At 63.4% G+C, this 15,958-nt stretch overlaps 2 protein-coding genes across 4 annotated transcripts; both read left to right on the top strand.

Moving 5' to 3' along the window:
- The first annotated feature begins 157 nt into the window (after positions 1–157).
- CHLRE_09g396700v5 (uncharacterized protein) lies at positions 158–4,901 on the top strand. The gene is made up of 12 exons (XM_043065813.1): positions 158–505; positions 675–1,009; positions 1,286–1,433; positions 1,579–1,629; positions 1,914–1,989; positions 2,280–2,361; positions 2,643–2,673; positions 2,859–3,007; positions 3,204–3,281; positions 3,484–3,540; positions 3,768–3,854; positions 4,012–4,901. Exons 1-12 carry the CDS (start codon positions 334–336, stop codon positions 4,039–4,041), a joined length of 1,296 nt encoding a protein of 431 aa, XP_042920892.1. The 5' UTR covers positions 158–333; the 3' UTR covers positions 4,042–4,901.
- Positions 4,902–4,947: 46 nt separating this feature from the next.
- Positions 4,948–15,953, top strand: CHLRE_09g396750v5 (uncharacterized protein). 3 transcript variants are annotated; one of them, XM_043065818.1, is made up of 27 exons: positions 4,948–5,233; positions 5,381–5,911; positions 6,185–6,362; positions 6,618–6,789; positions 7,031–7,085; positions 7,424–7,549; positions 7,829–7,918; positions 8,062–8,109; positions 8,292–8,342; positions 8,482–8,638; positions 8,827–8,975; positions 9,122–9,231; positions 9,336–9,395; positions 9,638–9,770; positions 9,955–10,020; positions 10,301–10,449; positions 10,605–10,755; positions 10,988–11,047; positions 11,271–11,333; positions 11,404–11,942; positions 12,357–12,498; positions 12,710–12,778; positions 12,874–13,436; positions 13,685–13,751; positions 13,994–14,089; positions 14,327–14,404; positions 14,654–15,953. In XM_043065818.1, exons 2-27 carry the CDS (start codon positions 5,396–5,398, stop codon positions 15,026–15,028), a joined length of 4,263 nt encoding a protein of 1,420 aa, XP_042920889.1. In that variant the 5' UTR covers positions 4,948–5,233; positions 5,381–5,395; the 3' UTR covers positions 15,029–15,953. The 3 variants fall into 3 exon arrangements, with proteins under 3 accessions (XP_042920889.1, XP_042920890.1, XP_042920891.1); XM_043065817.1 differs by having other exon boundaries at positions 8,593–8,638; positions 9,122–9,426; XM_043065816.1 differs by having other exon boundaries at positions 9,122–9,426.
- Positions 15,954–15,958: the final 5 nt, after the last annotated feature.

Raw genomic sequence — 15,958 nt, 5'->3', positions numbered from 1 at the left:
GGCGGTCAGGGGGAGTGTCGGCCATCGGAAGGGGAAGGCAACGCTCAGGCAATCCCCGCGCATGAACTTTATTAACACAATCATCAAGAAGAAGAGGAGGAAAGGGTCGGGAAACTGTCAAGTTATGGCATGGGGATCGCCGACACCATGGTTCAGTGATGGCCGACACCATGGTCGTGTGAATTGACATTCCAAGTTGACTTACCGATATCAAAGACGCAAACATATACGCGTTATTGGACGAGTCGCACTGTGTCGGAACCCTGCGAAAATTACGGAGCGACACTCGGCCGAACCGAATAGCGAATTTAAGCCTCTTAGTAAATACCTAGAATGCTGGCTGGCAAAGTGCCTGTCGGGTCGGCAGTGCCACCGCGCAACACCGCTCCCTCCGGCAAGGGGTCAAAGGTGCTCGTGGTGAACGCCGGCAGCTCCAGCATCAAGTTTAAAATCTTCACAGCGGAGACGCTGTTGCCCGGCGCCGCTGGCCTGTTTGACCGTATCGGTGAGGGTTGCGGTGCCGGGACATGCGGGGTCGGGGCATGCACCAATCCGGCACCCGGCGTGTCAGCGTCGTCCTTCCGCGACAACAACCATCCCAACCAACTGCCTCTGGATAGATGTGTGGTGGCTGCATGATTGACGGTCATCGACGGCACGGAACCTGTCCGCAGGTGACCCGGCCAACTGCGTGTTGAAGGCTAGCGTGCCCGACGATGGCGGCAAGCCCAAGAAGTTCGAGAAGAAGATTCCCGCCAAGGACCACCTGACGGCGATGCAGGACATCATGAGCTTCATTGACGAGAACGTGTCGAGCACCTTTGCGAGCGAGGTCTGCGCGGTGGGCCACCGCATCGTGCACGGCCTCGATATGTCGCAGCCCAAGCTGCTCACGCCCGACGTCATCAGATGCATCCAAGACGCCTCCATGTTTGCACCGCTGCACAACCCGCCCCACCTGCAAGGCATATATGCTTCGCAGAAGGTGTTTGGGCCAGACGTGCCGCAGGTGCGGGTCGCGGCGTGGCGTGGCGTACGGTGCTAAGAGGGTGGGTGGGGCGATGCGAATGGAGGGCTGGTGGATGGCCGGGGGACCGACCCACATCACCAGAACCCGCCCCCAGACTCCTCGCTGTGACATGCCTACTTCACCCGCCCAGAACCCGCACCAGGACACTTGTGCACTCTGCCAAGCCCCTTTCCCCCTCTCTCTCTACAAGCCGGACCACCACTGCAACACCGCACAACACACCTGACGCACGCGTCTCCAAACGCCAAACCTCAGGTGGCTGTGTTTGACACGGCCTTCCACCAAACCATGCCGCCCGAGTCGTACGTGTACGGCTTGCCGTACGACATGTACGAGAAGCACAAGATCCGGCGGTACGGCTTCCACGGCACTAGCCACAAGTACCTGGTGGATCAGGCGGCGGGTGAGCGGCTGGGCGGGTGTGGGACGAGGGGACTGGGAGGGGACTTGGGTAGTCACCTTTTAGCTCACGGGGAGTAGGACGGGGTGCGTATGGGAGAATTCCATTGCTGAAATCCCAACGCACCCGCTCACGCCCAAATCTACAGCTATGCTGGGCAAGAAGGTTTCGGAGACCAACGTCATCACCTGCCACTTGGGTGAGTGCGCGGTGCCGGCAGCAGCGTCGCCCGGTTGCTTGGCGATGAGGTGTGTTTGTGTGTGTGTGTGTGTGTGTGTGTGTGTGTGTGTGTGTGTGTGTGTGTGTGTGTGTGTGTGTGTGTGTGTGTGTGTGTGTGTGTGTGTGTGTGTGTGTGTGTGTGTGTGTGTGTGTGTGTGTGTGTGTCTCGATCTTGCCAGCGACATCCTCGCACGGGGTACTGTGGTCGCCCTCCCGCCCTTCTCCTTCCTCCTGCTTCACCCGCCCATGCCACCGGTCCCGCAGGCAACGGCAGCAGCGTGGCCGCTGTGCGCGGCGGGCAGTGTGTGGACACAAGCATGGGCATGACGCCGCTGGAGGGGTGAGCGAGCTGCGGGTGCATGAGGAGAGCACGGGGGGGAGAGGGGAGAATCCGGTTGGGGTTTCGAGGTCGAGGGCGGTCTTAGGCGTGGCATTCTGTGGCAGTGGTCGGACTAGACCACCTTGCCGGCACCCATATCGTAAACCCCATCCCTTTCCCCACGACGCCTCGGCCCCCTCCCATAAGTATTATCGCTTGCAAGTAACGCCTCTGCCTGTGCTCCGCTAGTTCAGCTTGGTTTAGTTTGGGCTGGTATCTACAACCCCTCCCGCCGCTCCCTCGCCGCCCAGGCTGCTGATGGGCACGCGCTGCGGCGACATCGACCCGGCGGTGGTGCTGCACATCCAGAACCAGCTGGGGCTGTCAGCCAGCGTGAGTTTGGGGGGGGCGGACCTACAGGGCAGGGCAGGGCAGGGCAGTGGGAGGTGGGGTAGAGCAATCTCATCCCAGATAAACCAACACCCAGCAGCAGCCCAGGGGGCGAGAATTGAAGGGACAGGCCGGGCCGAGGCTAAGGGGTTGGAAAGTCGAAGAGTGCTGCTAGTACCGGAAACGCGCACGGCACGCCTGACCCATCCTTCCTTATGATGGTCTACACGCTCCCATCCCCGCACTCACGCCATGGACACCCATGTTCGCCCACACCCTCACAGGAAACGGACACGCTGCTCAATAAGAAGTCAGGTGGGTGGTGTCCCTGCCAGCCCAATCGCCGCCTGTACCATGCCAGACCATGTCGGGCGCTGAACTGGCCGCTCTCCGCGCTCCCCCCACGTCCTGCCTTCCAATTTCGTCTCCAATCATGGAGCTCCTTTGCCCCTCTCTGCATCTTCCAAACCCCTGCGCCTCCCGCTTTCCTATCCGCGCAGGCCTGCTGGGGCTGACCGGCTCCAACGACCTGCGCACGGTGATTGAGGGCGCGGGCAAGGGCGAGCCGCGCTCTCAGCTGGGCCTGGACATGTTCGTGCGGCGCGTGCGCAAGTACATCGGAGCCTACATGGCCATGCTGGACGGCCAGGTGGGGAGGCGGAGGGGGGAGGGAGGAGGTGTGGTGGATTGGGGGAAGGTGGGGACGTGGATTGGGGCATAGTATCCAGCGCCGGGGGGGGGGGGGCTGGAGATGGGATGAGGTCGAAGATGCGCGCGCACACACGCACACACACATACACATACGCGCGCACCTACCGCCCCTCCCCCGGCCACTGCGCCGCCAGGTGGACGCGGTGGTGTTCTCCGCGGGCATCGGCGAGAACAGCGCGCTGGTGCGGGGACTCATCTGCGACCGCATGCAGGTGAGGGAGGCAAAGCAGTGGGCAGGCGTCGGCGGGGGCAGCGACACGTGGGCGCAGGCGTGATTGTGGGGGTCTTGGCGCAGGTACGGTAGTACAGATCTACGGCAGCTGCAACGTGTCTACCGGCTCGCGGCAATCTGTTCTGTGTAAACAGACACCCGACTGACTGTCCCTCGCCCCCCTTTCTCATGTGGCACTGCAGGCGCTGGGCATCGCAGTGGACAAGGACGCGAACGCAGCGGCCGTGGGCGGGAAGCAGGTGGGGTGCTGGCCACGTGTGGGGAATGACGGCGTGCCCCGTGTCTGGTTGCGGTGGCGGCGCGAAAGTGATACGGGATAGCTGGAGGGAGAGGTGGTGGAGTGGCTTCGGCGGCTCGGCCGTCTTGTTTTGACCATTGCAAAGGATTGCACGGTCCACTTACAAGCGCACACATGCCGCGCACGTATCGCATGATCCATCCGCGCGCACACGTGCCTGTGCTACAGGCCGACATCTCGGGCCCGGGCGCGCGCATCCGCGCACTGGTCATCCCCACCGATGAGGAGCTTTCCATCGCGCAGCAGACATTGCAGGTGGGTGATGAGGGGCGGGTTGGGAGGTCGGCGGTGGTGGTGGTGGTGGGGGAATGGGGGTTTGGGCCCGGGGTGAGGCGCAGGCGGGCAGCTCACTGACCCTGCTTGATACTGCTTGGTCCCTGCTGAGGTCTAGTTCCCTTGCTTTGCGCCTCAGGTGGTGCGCGGCGCGGCGCTGGCCGCTTGAGCCGCTGGCACCGCGTGAACCAGTGACGTACCGCATGTCAGCTTGCACAGAGGCTGCTATTCATCTGCGCAATGCGTCAAGCGTGGCATGGAGCGTGGAGCCTTATGGCTCGATGGAGAAGGGACCTACACTCTGGGGCTGTGGCGGAGGGCCGGAGGCGAAGGCAGGTGATCGGCATTAGCGTGTGAGCTCGGTGGCGTGAGAGACTTGTAGGGTGGAAGGAGCGTGCGGCATATGGGGTGCCCGGATTCGGCGGTGCAGCAGCGGCAGGACGCTTCAGGTGACTTGGAGGCAGGGGGCGTGCGTGCGCCAGCGAGGAATCGTGTTCTGAGCGGATTGAGTTTATTGGGGGTTACATCATGAACGCGTGCAAGAGAACTGGATGGAGCATGGATGTCGCGGGGGATGGTGCGTTTGCATGTCGCGGGAGATGGTGCGTTTGCATGTGCGTGGCTTTGCTTGCGTAGTCACGTGAGAACCCGGTGCATTGCCGGCCCATTATGAGGGGACCTTGGCACGGCGAATCGGATTATGAGCTGGTGGTGTAGCTTGCTGTTCAAGTCGGGTGTACCGCAACGGAACCGCAACGGGACCGCTGCAGCGGCGGGACTGCCTTTGGGGTCGGGTTGGGCTTAAGCCTGGAATGGCACGATGGCGGATCGGTCCCAACCGCCACCCTGGCAATGGAACCTGAAGACAAAATATATATTGCAGACTTGATATTAAAGCTGCTGTATTGAACAACGTTATAGACGACGTATCTTGAAGCATGCGCTTTTGGACTTCGCCCACCTTCCCGGGCGGTCCTGCGTCGTCAGACAAGGCCCCTGAGCCCTTACCAGTGTGTAGCTCGGATAATTACATTGCCTGATACTCGCTGCGTCTCGATCCCGTGTCCGCACAAGAGCCTGGTTGCAGAAACGGCCTGCTGCAAACAGCCGATGCAAACACTGCCAACACGCGACAGACACATGCTTTGATCAACAAAGTGTTATTTGAGTTATTCATAACAGCAGCAACTGAGGTGATACTCGGCCTTTCAAGAGGCCCGAGCGCCCCGCTTTGCCGACTCGTGCCGACGAGGGTAGTCCTATCAGTCACTTTAGTTGCTGCCGTGCTTAGAATCGAGGGTTTCAGTGAACGTGTGGTCGCGGCGGTCATTGAGGCAAATCGAAGGTAGCTAGACCGACAGGTAGGACCAGCTCGCGCCCGCCGCATATGCACCCCATTCTTGTTACATCGTCGAAGAATCACATCAAGGCCCACCAAGTGCCGACCTGGTTTTTAGCAAGTAACCAAGACTGCGCCCGCCATCCGCGCCATGCTCATGGTGCACCAGCCCTACACAGCAGCGATGGAGCTAAGATGCTGGCCGCGCAGGCGACGTGAACTAGGCCGGCCGGCATCCGCTCACATGGCAGGCCGCCGGGCAGCAGTGTTTGGGCTGCTCTTGCTGTTCAGCTGCGTGGCGTGCGGCGTGGGGCTGTCGGTAGCAGCCGCGGGCGATTCCGCTTCCACTGGCGGTGCGGTCGGACCCGCCCAAGCCTCCATGGCCTCCACAGTCGATGCCGCAGCGTCAGATGCCCACAGCAGCTCGGTCAGTGGCGCGGGCAGCTCTGCCGTTTGCGAGGTTGTGGAGTTGGTCGACCCCCTCAGCGCCCACTTCGAGGGGCGGTTGGGCCACCGCCTCATGTGCACAGACGGCGGCGGCGGTGATGGCAGTAGCGCCAACGACCGGATTGGAAACGTCCACAGCAGTGGCAGTAGTGATGTGGGCAGCAGCCGTCGGCTGGGGGAGCGGAGGTGGCTACAGGCGGCGGGGTCGTGCTCGGGCTTCACGGCCTGCGTCTCCGCCACCACCGCCACCCAGGTAGGCACAGCCCCCGCCTTCTGCACGTCTGCATGCATGTACGGCTGTTGACAAGCTCATTTGCAAGTCATTCTTAATAGTCTGAGGGCAGGACGCTATTGTGCCCAGGAAAGCACATGCATTGACTGGATGCTGGGGCTGCAGGATGCTTCCTGGCAGCTCTCGCTCACACCCGCCGGCAGGACACACGCGCAGCAACATAGAGGCAGTCGAGCCGTATGTGCGGAATGTGCATACATTCATGCCCCGCACGATCATGCTTTGATGACACAGATGCTTCTGGGCGCCGCGGGGGGCGGCGCCACTCCGGACGTGGTGGTCAGCAACGCGGCCTTCACGGAGGGGCTGTGCGAGGGCGCGGCGGCTGGCGCGGCGGGGCGGCGGCAGTGGGGGCTCATCACCAACACCAGCTGGCCCCCGGGTCACGTGATGAAGCCCTGGTTCCCGCGGGGTGAGGGCGGGAGGGCGGGAGGCTGAGGCTGGGTCTGGGCCTGCGAAGGGGGTGCCAAGGGGGGGGGGACGCGGCAGGGTCAAAAAGGCACCTGCGTGGCCGGGATCGTGTGGGCCAAGCATGGGCTGGTGCACGCGCCATCCGCCAGGGCGGCTTGATTAGCACAAACACGAAACGCGGGGAGCTTTCATGATATATGCACAGGGCTGGAGCATGCTTTGCCTAAACATGGACCGGACACCGGCGCCCCCGCAGGTGCCGTTGTGTTGAGCTCGGGTGCGGCACCCGCCGCCGCCTGCAACTACAACTCGCTGGGCAGCTACAGCCTGCCTGCTGGCGGCGACGGTGACGCCGACCTGGACTCACTGGTGCCAGGGCAGCTGTCGTACGATGCCGCCGTGCTGGAGTTCGACGTCACGCCCCGCAAGTGTGTGTGTGTGTGTGTGTGTGTGTGTGTGTGTGTGTGTGTGTGTGTGTGTGTGTGTGTATGCGTGTGCGTCGCCCGCAGGTCGACTATGGGTTAAGGCAGCATCCATACAGAATGTGTATACACTCTGCACCCACAGCTTGCTCCGATCAGGGGAGTGCACGTGTGGGTCTGTATCCGCAGCGGCCCCTATTGACACTGGCACCCATGTGCAACACATACACACACGCATCCCCCACAGGTCGGGTCTGCTGACGCTACGCTACGTGTTCGGCAGTGATGAGTACAATGAATGGGTGCGTGCTGAGGGTGCTGAAGATGCTGAGTGACAATCTGTCAAGCTCAGCGGAAGTTATCCATGGGCGTCTTGCGTGCCACGTGTCCCCGTGAACAGCGGCGTGCGTGGGGCACAGGGTAGCGCCCGTGCTGATTTGCAGCATGCAGGGCGCAGAGCAGGAAGGGCTGATGCACCCTCCCCGGGCCCAAACCTGCTTTCCCTTCCCTTCCCTTGCAATCTGTCCCTTTCATGCAAGGCGAAGCCGCCATACTCGCAACCCCCCAACACACACACACACACACACACACACACTCTCTCTCTCTCTCTCTCTCTTCGCATTCACGCACACGCATGCAGGTGGGTGCGCCCTTCAACGACGTGTTCGCGGTGCTGGTGTCTCCGGCCGCCGGCCAGCTGCAGCAGGGCAGCGCGGGCGCGGCCAGCAGGCAGACGGCGCTGGTGCGGGGCAGCGCGGCGCAGCCGGTGAGGGCGCGTGCAGCGGACGACGGAGGGGCCCGTACGGTGTGCCGGTTCTGGCAGTAATGGATGCCGTACAGTCTGGTGGATGTGCCATGTGCTGATTCCGTATGCATGGAGGGCCGGCAGCTGGAGAGGAAGGGCGCGGGGACAGCGCTTGTGTACGGTGTCGCGAAGCAGGTCGGACGAACCGCAGCGCTCACGTATAGTACGCGCTCTCGCACAGCATCCACACTCCAACGGTGCCTCCACAACCCCTGAACCACCCGCCCATCCTGCATGCAGGTGTCCATCGCCACAGTCAACGCGGGCTCCAACGCGGACCTGTGGAATAACAACCAGCCCGGAGAGGTGGCACAACTCAAGGCCACGGAGGTGGGTTACGGTATCAAAAAGAGCGATACAGTATGTTTTGTGTGGACCCCTTCAGGCGGCCAGTGGGGGCAGCTTGTGCTGCTGGCTGTCTGTCACTACGTACACCATCATCCTCACCCCCATCCGCCCGCGCCTACCTCCAGGCCGACGGCTACACCTACCGCCTGAACACACGGGGATACCCCGTGCAGGTGAGCGCGTGTGCGTGTGTGCACCGCGTGTGTTTAGGCTGCCAGTAATGTTTGTGTTAGTAACATGGGGCGCTGTTTTCTACTCATGCGAGACCGCCAACAACCTACCCCAACCGCACCCTCACGCACTGCCGTCAACCACAACCACGGCAACCAACCAACACCTCGCGCCGCACTGACAGGCCAATTCAAACTACCATGTGAAGATTGCCATCGCGGACATTGGAGACCAGGTGCGAGCTCCTCACGCGCCTTGATTACGTACCACAATGGTGCTCCTCATGCCCTCTTATTGGAAATGCTGAAACCACAACCCTAAGTACGCAGCCCCCGTTTCCACTTCGCCACCCTGCTCCTGCGGTAATACGGTAGATCTTGGACTCCTGGCTGTGGCTGGCTGGAGAGTCACTCGTGATCAACAGCCCACCCGTGGCCGTGGCCGCCGGCAACAACATCAACTCCGCCACCTGCGGCGTCACGCAGAAGACAGTCACCTTCAACGCCTCATCCTCGTCGGACCCGGACAAGGGTGGGTGCGGCGCCGGGGCGGGGTGCAGATTGACTACCACTGCTACTGCTGCTGCAGGCACAGCTGCAGCAGCAGCTGGCGCGGCCTTGTGGCTCCCCCAGCACCTACCACCGCAGTTGTGCCCTTCCCGCCCCCGCCGTTGCCCTAACTCTTGTCCCTCCCCTCCTCCCTCCTTAACACGCACTCAGACCCCCTGAGCTACCTGTGGGTCATCTCGGCGCCCTGCCGCCCCACCATCACGCGCCGCACCGCCGTGGCGCGAGTCAACCTCACAAACCTGGCCGACGGCGCTACCTACACCGCCCGCCTCACCGTCACAGACGACCGGGACGCCGAGGTATATGTGTGTGTGTGTTTGTGTGTGTGTGTGTGTGTGTGTGGCTGTGTGTGTGGCTGTGTGTGTGGCTGTGGCTGTTTCCAGGCCTGCCGTCTACCGCATCGACTAAGGCAACTCACCCCAACCTTCGCCTTCGTATCGCGCAGGCAGTGGCTGAGCGAAATGTGACAGTGTCTGTGGGCTGCGGCAGCACCGCCATCAGCAACACTTGCACGCAGCCCCCCTCGCCCGCGCCCCCCTCGCCCGCGCCGCCCTTGCCAACCGGCTTCATCCCCCGTGTGGTGTGGGGCGCGCCCGCGGCGGCTGTCGTGCCGTGTGGCAGTCCTGGCGTGGTTTTGGATCCTGGATCTGCTGCTGCAGACATCCTGAGGACCCAGATCTGGCCGGATGGCGAGCCAGCGGATCCTGGATCCGAGAAAAGTGCGTACTTCGTTTGGGCTTTGTACGACAGGTGTGGGCACATGTGTGTGGCGCGAGTGTGTGTGTGTATGTGCGCGTGTGTCTGCCTGTGGTTGCTTGCGTAAAAAGTCATATGATATGATAGGGTATGCATGTTTAGACACATGGCTGGGTGTGGGCCACCTTGCATGCATCCGCTCCCCTTCCTGCTGCCCCGCGTGGAAAGCCCACGGCAATGCGCCTACACGCCCACACGCCCACAGCTTCGCGCCGGAGCCTGCGGGTGCGCCCACCTCCTTCCGTGTCACCGCCATCAACTCCTCCGCCGACGACCCCGCACTGACCCTGGACGCGGCGACCGACCTGCGCCAGGGCCCTGTCAGCCGCAAGTGGATGGTGCGTGCGCTGACTGCTGCTGCTGCGTGTGGACGTTTGGAGGGCGTGTGTGCAATCCCTGTGATTATATCAGGTGTGTCATGGAATACCTGCTGTCCCAAGTAAGGGACGGGTATACTGTTCAAGCATTCTCCTTTGCACTCGCCGGTTCATTATTTGTGTACGCCCCGACCTTGCTTGGCAGGTGCGGCTGTGGGTGAGCAACTCGCCGGTGTGGGATGAGGGCGGCGGCGGCTATGTGTCCGGACAGGTGCGGCGCATGTGTATGTGCGCGTGTGGGCGTAACGGAAGGGAAGGAAATGGATAGCATAAATATGGGATGGGCGCCATTGCCGACCGCTTGCTGCCCCGAGCTCCAGCGTCCATGTCCCGGCCGGTTGACCTGCCTTCCTTACCACCCCTCCACCACCCACGCCCCTTTCACAAGCCCCTTCCCACCCTCCCTCTCAACCCCTTTCCTCACCCCTCATTCACCCCCCCCCCCCCCCACACACACACACAAATCCACCCACCCACCCCCACACAAACAGGTGTTCGTGCAGGTGCTGCACTGCCCGCTGCTGCCTAGCGCCGCCGGCGCCCCCCTGCCTGAGGTGCCTCTGGGCGGGCAGGGGCAGCTGCCCGACCCGCTCAGTCTGGGCTGCGGCGCGGCGGTGGCGGTCAACGCCTCGGCGGCCAGGTGGGCGGGGGCCTGGGGAAGGTGGGGGGTTGGGGGCATGGCACTTGTGGCTGTGGGGTTTACCCCTTCATGCATGGTTGTGCAGCTTACGACAGTCACCCATCATGCCCCTCGTCCACCCGGAGTCTTTCATCAACCCGTCCCCCCCTCCGCAGGTCTGTGGCACTGGCCCGTGCCGGCCTCAACACCAGCTCGGGTCCGGAGCCGGTCGTCAAGTTCCGCTGGAGCCTGACACACGAGGCCAGCGGGCGGGTGTGGCGGCGCGACGTGGTGGGCGACCCGTTGTTCACCCTCAACACCACACAGGTGAGCTGAGCAGCAGCGTACACGCAGGGAGGCCCGCAGTTGCGTTGCGGCGCGCTGGTCTGTGCCCACCCTAGTACCCACCAAGCCATACCGCATTTTTACACGCGCGCCGCACACATGGTTGTATCTCATTCCATGAAGCACGCTGCTATATGCCGACGCGCTGACACGCACCGCGTCCGAGCAATGTGCTTCGCGCTCCTGACCCTGCCTCCGATCGATCGGGCTGCAGGTGCTTCAGTACGCGGGCATGCCTCTGTCCGAGTTCTCCGTCTTCTCACTGGAGCTGCAGGTGTGCGTCAGGATGGCACACGTGTGTGTGTGTATATTAAAAAACGAAACGAAAGCCGTATGTGTGTGTCAGGATGGCACATGCTGTGTGTGTATGTGTGTGAGTGTGTGTCAGAGAAGGGAGACGACAAGCGCGCGCCCGCCACTGCTTGCCTCTTGGCACACTGTTGTTCGTGAGAATGCTTGGCAGTCATGGCCTCCCTCACATCCCATGCTCGTTGCAGGTGGAGCTGAGCGGCGGGCAGCTGCTCTCAGACGACAAGTGGCGTGTGCGGGCTGGCAGTGAGGTGCGTCTATGCCGCATCTTGCCCCACTGACATTGAGAGGTACTCACGCTCTATTGTCTGTTGCCTGCAGCCCTGCTACCAGCCGCCCAGTCCTGCGCCGCCCTCACCCAGTCCTCCGCCTTCTCCGCCCCCGGAGCCGCCCTCTCCACCCTCTCCACCGCCAACTCCGCCCTCTCCACCCTCGCCGGAGCCCGCACCCCCAGCAAACCCTGACCCTCCCAGCCCTCCGCAGCCCTCGCCACTGCCGCCAAGCCCCGCGCCGCCCAGCCCTGCGCCCCCGTCGCCTACGCCCCCGCGGCCGCCCAGCCCCAAGCCTCCAAGCCCAACGCCGCCGTCGCCTGCGCCGCCCTCGCCGCTCCCACCCCTGCCCTCCCCACCGTTCGACTCTCCTCCCAGCCCACAGCCGCCCAGTCCTGCCCCTCCGCAGCCAAGGCCCCCGCCCTCGCCTGCACCTCCCTCTCCTGCACCTCCGGCACCGCCACCCAGCCCTGAGCCACCTAGCCCAGAGCCGCCCGGGCCACCTCCCAGCCCAGCGCCGCCGTCGCCTGCGCCGCCCAGCCCGGAGCCGCCCAGCCCGGAGCCGCCCAGCCCGCCTCCAAGCCCGGTACCGCCTTCCCCTGAACCTCCCAGGCCTCCTCCCTCTCCTCCCCCTCCACTACCCCCGCCTCCCCCTCCGCCCCCGCCTCCAGAAGACATTGATCCTGACACAGGCACCCGTCGGCCACCCTCGCCCCCGCCGCCCAGTCCCCCGCCTCCGCCGTTCAGCCCGCCGCCACCACCCAGCCCGCCACCCCCGCCGCCGCCCAACCCTCCACGGCTACCCAATCCCCCTCCCCCCGAGATCTTCAACACCGTGGACTCGAGCCCCCCGTCACCCCTCCCACCCTCTCCCAACCCGCCATCGCCGTCCCCACCGCCACCCTCTCCCCCTCCTCCATCGCCTTCCCCACCGCCCTCCCTTCCCCTTCCCCCGTCCCCTCCTCCGCCGCCGCCGCCTCCTTCGCCTCTGCCGCCCTCTCCCAGCCCGCCGCCGCCACCCTCACCGCAGCCGCCCGGCATCAATGTGGTCACACACGACCTGGTCGCCTACTACGACACGCCCGCCTCACTGCCGCGTGTGCTGCTGTGCTGTGGCAGCACCGACCCCGGCTCCATCACCCCGCAGGTGTGGCAGCGGGTTCATTGTGGGAAGGGGAAGGGGGTTTACCGGTACTTTGTTCCTAACCCAACTAAACCAGGGGGGCTGTCCTTCACCGTTTGCCTGTGGGATGATGGGCTGCAATTGCGGCCCTGGCGAAGGGCAGCCTCTGCAAATGGCGATCTTGCACATGTTACTGTTTACCTGGATACATGCCAATGGTCAATGTGTGTCGCAGGCTGTGGCCTCCTTTGTTGCGGAGTTCAAAGCCAACATGTCACGAGCCCTGGGCATCCCCAACAACCAGGTGGGTGAAGTACAGCATATCAAATCGACCGCCTCCGCTCGGCTTGCACAGGTGCACCGACTGTCACCCGAACAACACACACATTTCTCATGCAGGTGGTGATTCGCTTGCTGGTGGTTATGAACAAGACCCTAATCCAGCAGCAGACCGATTCCACCTCGCCCACCAGTCGACGCCATCGCTCACTGCTTTCATCTCTGTCAATGGACTTCAACAAACACCACCAGCAACAGCAACAGCAGCAGCAGCACCTCTTGCCCCTGGGACTGCCAGCGGACGTAAGCACACATCGGGACCAGGACGCAGGCATAGACGCCGACTCAGCACAGCGACGCACGATGCAGCAGGGCGCAGCTACCACCAACAGCGGAGCTGGCGCCGCCATCGGAGTCCTAACCTTCAGCCTCATAGAAGTCCAGAACACGAACACGCCCAACTCGCCGCCCCCGATAGACCTCGGCATGCTGCCGGCGGCCGTGATGGCGTCGCGGCTCTACCTCTCCGCTCCTAGCGGCGGTGGTGGCGGTGGCGGAAGTGGAGGTGGAGGCGGCGTCGAGGACGATGCACCGCCGTCGCCGCCGCCGGCCGCGCCGGCAACGGCGCCGCTGTTTGTAAAGGTGGCTGGCATGATGGCACACGGGGCCGTGGGGCAGACCAGGTGCGTGCAGGCGGTTGGACGAGGGCGGACGCAGGGTGCGTGGTCAGCGGGAAAGGCCCCAAAGCTGCGGGCCGTGTGGGAATTATTGTCCTTGATGCACTGGTGCTGGCTCTATGAAGGATGTACACGAGCCCGCAAGCAACCCCCGCCGCCTCTGCAATGCATTCTGCATTGGCCCACACACTGCCTTGATTACCACCACAAATCACGAACCACAAACCACAAGTCACAAATCAATTGATCCCCAGGAACCCGGTGTGGTACGACGACGCGGACTTCGCCGACCAGCGGGCCGATGGCGGGGCGCTTAACCTGGTGAGGCTTGGGGCGTGTGTATGCGTGTGCATGTGTATGTGTGTGTACACCGGTAACGCTCAAGGTCGTGTATCATATGTACGCCTGTGCGGGTGCCTCCGTCCCAGGAGCAATGTGCGCCCCTGACCCGCTAGACCCACCACCACTACCCACCCGAACGTCAATGGGTGCTTGCGCACCCCTCCCTTCAGAACAGCTCATCCGCTTCATCTCCACACGGCTGCTACCCCACTCCCTAACAGGTGGACTGGGCAACAGGCAACCGCTCCGCCTGCGCCTCCAGCTCCCGCTGTGGGCAGTGCGGACACGCCTGGGCCGCGTTCTTCGGCCCGTTTCAGGTGCGTGCACACGCTGAGCTACTAGCTGGACTAGCCTCTAGCCGCACCCAACAACTCCATCCTGGACGCTCGCCTCCCACACACTGACTTCACGCCTCCACCACTGGGCTATGGACGCCATGCCCGCCTCCGCCCCGCAATTCGCCACGTGTCTAGCGCCTTCTAGTCCTCCTGCTCATGCGCCTACACACCTCCCATCCACCCACGCCCCCCCCCCGGATCTCTCACTCCCGCCAGGTGACTCTGTACTTCCGGGAGCCTGTGCAGCTGAGCCGCATTGACATTCGCGAGATCGCCAACCCAGCCATCGCGCAGGTGCGGGGGGCGGCGACCGCGGGGCTTGGGAGCGCGCCTCACGCAGCAGGCTCACCATGTGGGCAGTGGCGGCATCAGCGTGTTGCACTGGACCGGGAGGTCGACGGCGCAGGCTTGGCAGGAGCAAAGCACCTGGATGCAGCGCCATTTCCATCCCCCGTGCTCTCCTTCCCAACCACACACGCCCGCACCGACCTGCACCGACCCGCACCTGCCTGCACCCGCCCACACCTGCCCGTCCTCACACAGTTGCAGCTGCTGCCCTGGCCCGCGGTGGCCTTTGGCCCAGACTTGCCCGCACGCCGCGGCGTGTTGGGGCGCCCGCTCAATGTGCCCGCGGCCGCCGCCGCCTCCACCGCCTGCCCGCGCACCACCTCCGTTGTCCTGCCTGCCAAGCGAGCCGGCATGAGCATCAAGGTCAGCTCGGCGGGGAGCCAGGAGGAGCTGCCGCGCGCGCTGCGCGGCACAGCGGTGGGCGGCGTCACCCTCCTGCTCAAGGCGCCCGTGACGGCGGGCGATGTGGGCCGCACGTGGGTGGAAAGCGTGCGGTTCACGGGGCGGGTGCTGTACCCCAGGGACGCCGCTGCGTATGCGGCCGTGAAGGCGCCCAGTGGCGCGGGGTAGTGGAGATGGTGTGATGGGGGGGCAAGTTTGCATGCATTGCGGAGTGGCGTGAGGCGCGTACTGCGGACCGGTAGGCGTGTTTATTAGCAGGAGCGTTTGCGACGTTGTGTGTGCTAGTAGGGTGCATGGACTCTGATGTGCTATTCTTAAATCCCCTTCCTCTGCTCGAATGTGCTGAGGCCGCTCTGAGCGGCTGCCGGGTTTGTACTTCATACCTAGTGAGTATTTGCTTACGTGTTTACGCACAGAGTTTACGTGCGTCTGTCAGAGTGTGTGGGGTGCGCCCTGAAAGCCTAAAGGGCCTTGCACTACGCGTACGGGCAGTTGCGAGTAGTGGTAAGGCGCCGTGCTGTATCTGCAGGATGTGGGGATGACTGGTGCCGCATGCCATCTCAGCGCATGAGGCTATGGGCTCACCGCAGGCGGACCGCGCTTAGCTGGTTCACAGTTCGCCGCCTGGTGTCGTGTCGGCTGGGGCTGAGCGGGCGTGCTCGGAGTTGGTTGGGTCTTTCCCAAGCCCTGGGATGATGGCTACGTTCCTGGGAGCACACTCGCACAGTGGGCACCGGCACACGCCGGCCCAGGCAGCGAAGGCCCAGGACATAGGAGCCCACGCCACTCCCAAGTCATGTGACGCCTGCCAGTCTGGAATAACCGGACGTTGCCCGTGTTCAATGTTACCGTGTGCTGCATCGGCGAGTATATGTGGTTGTCGCAAGCTGGTGTCAGTACGGTATGATGACGGATGTCCATGCCGAAGAGATTTGAAGGACGTCCACGGGGGTAGCGGCTGCTGCTGTGCTGCATCATGCATCAGAGCATTGGCACAATGGCTATGCCCAATTTCCTGTGCCAATAGGTGCCCACAGGTACCCATGATCTTACGTAATGAGGGTATGAGACGGGTAGCGTTGGTGCTGTTGTAAACTG

Source organism: Chlamydomonas reinhardtii, chromosome 9, assembly GCF_000002595.2.
Source record: "Chlamydomonas reinhardtii strain CC-503 cw92 mt+ chromosome 9, whole genome shotgun sequence".
NCBI lineage: Eukaryota > Viridiplantae > Chlorophyta > Chlorophyceae > Chlamydomonadales > Chlamydomonadaceae > Chlamydomonas > Chlamydomonas reinhardtii.
The sequence above is the reverse complement of the archived record's forward strand: the minus strand, read 5'-3'. Positions and strand labels throughout refer to the sequence as shown.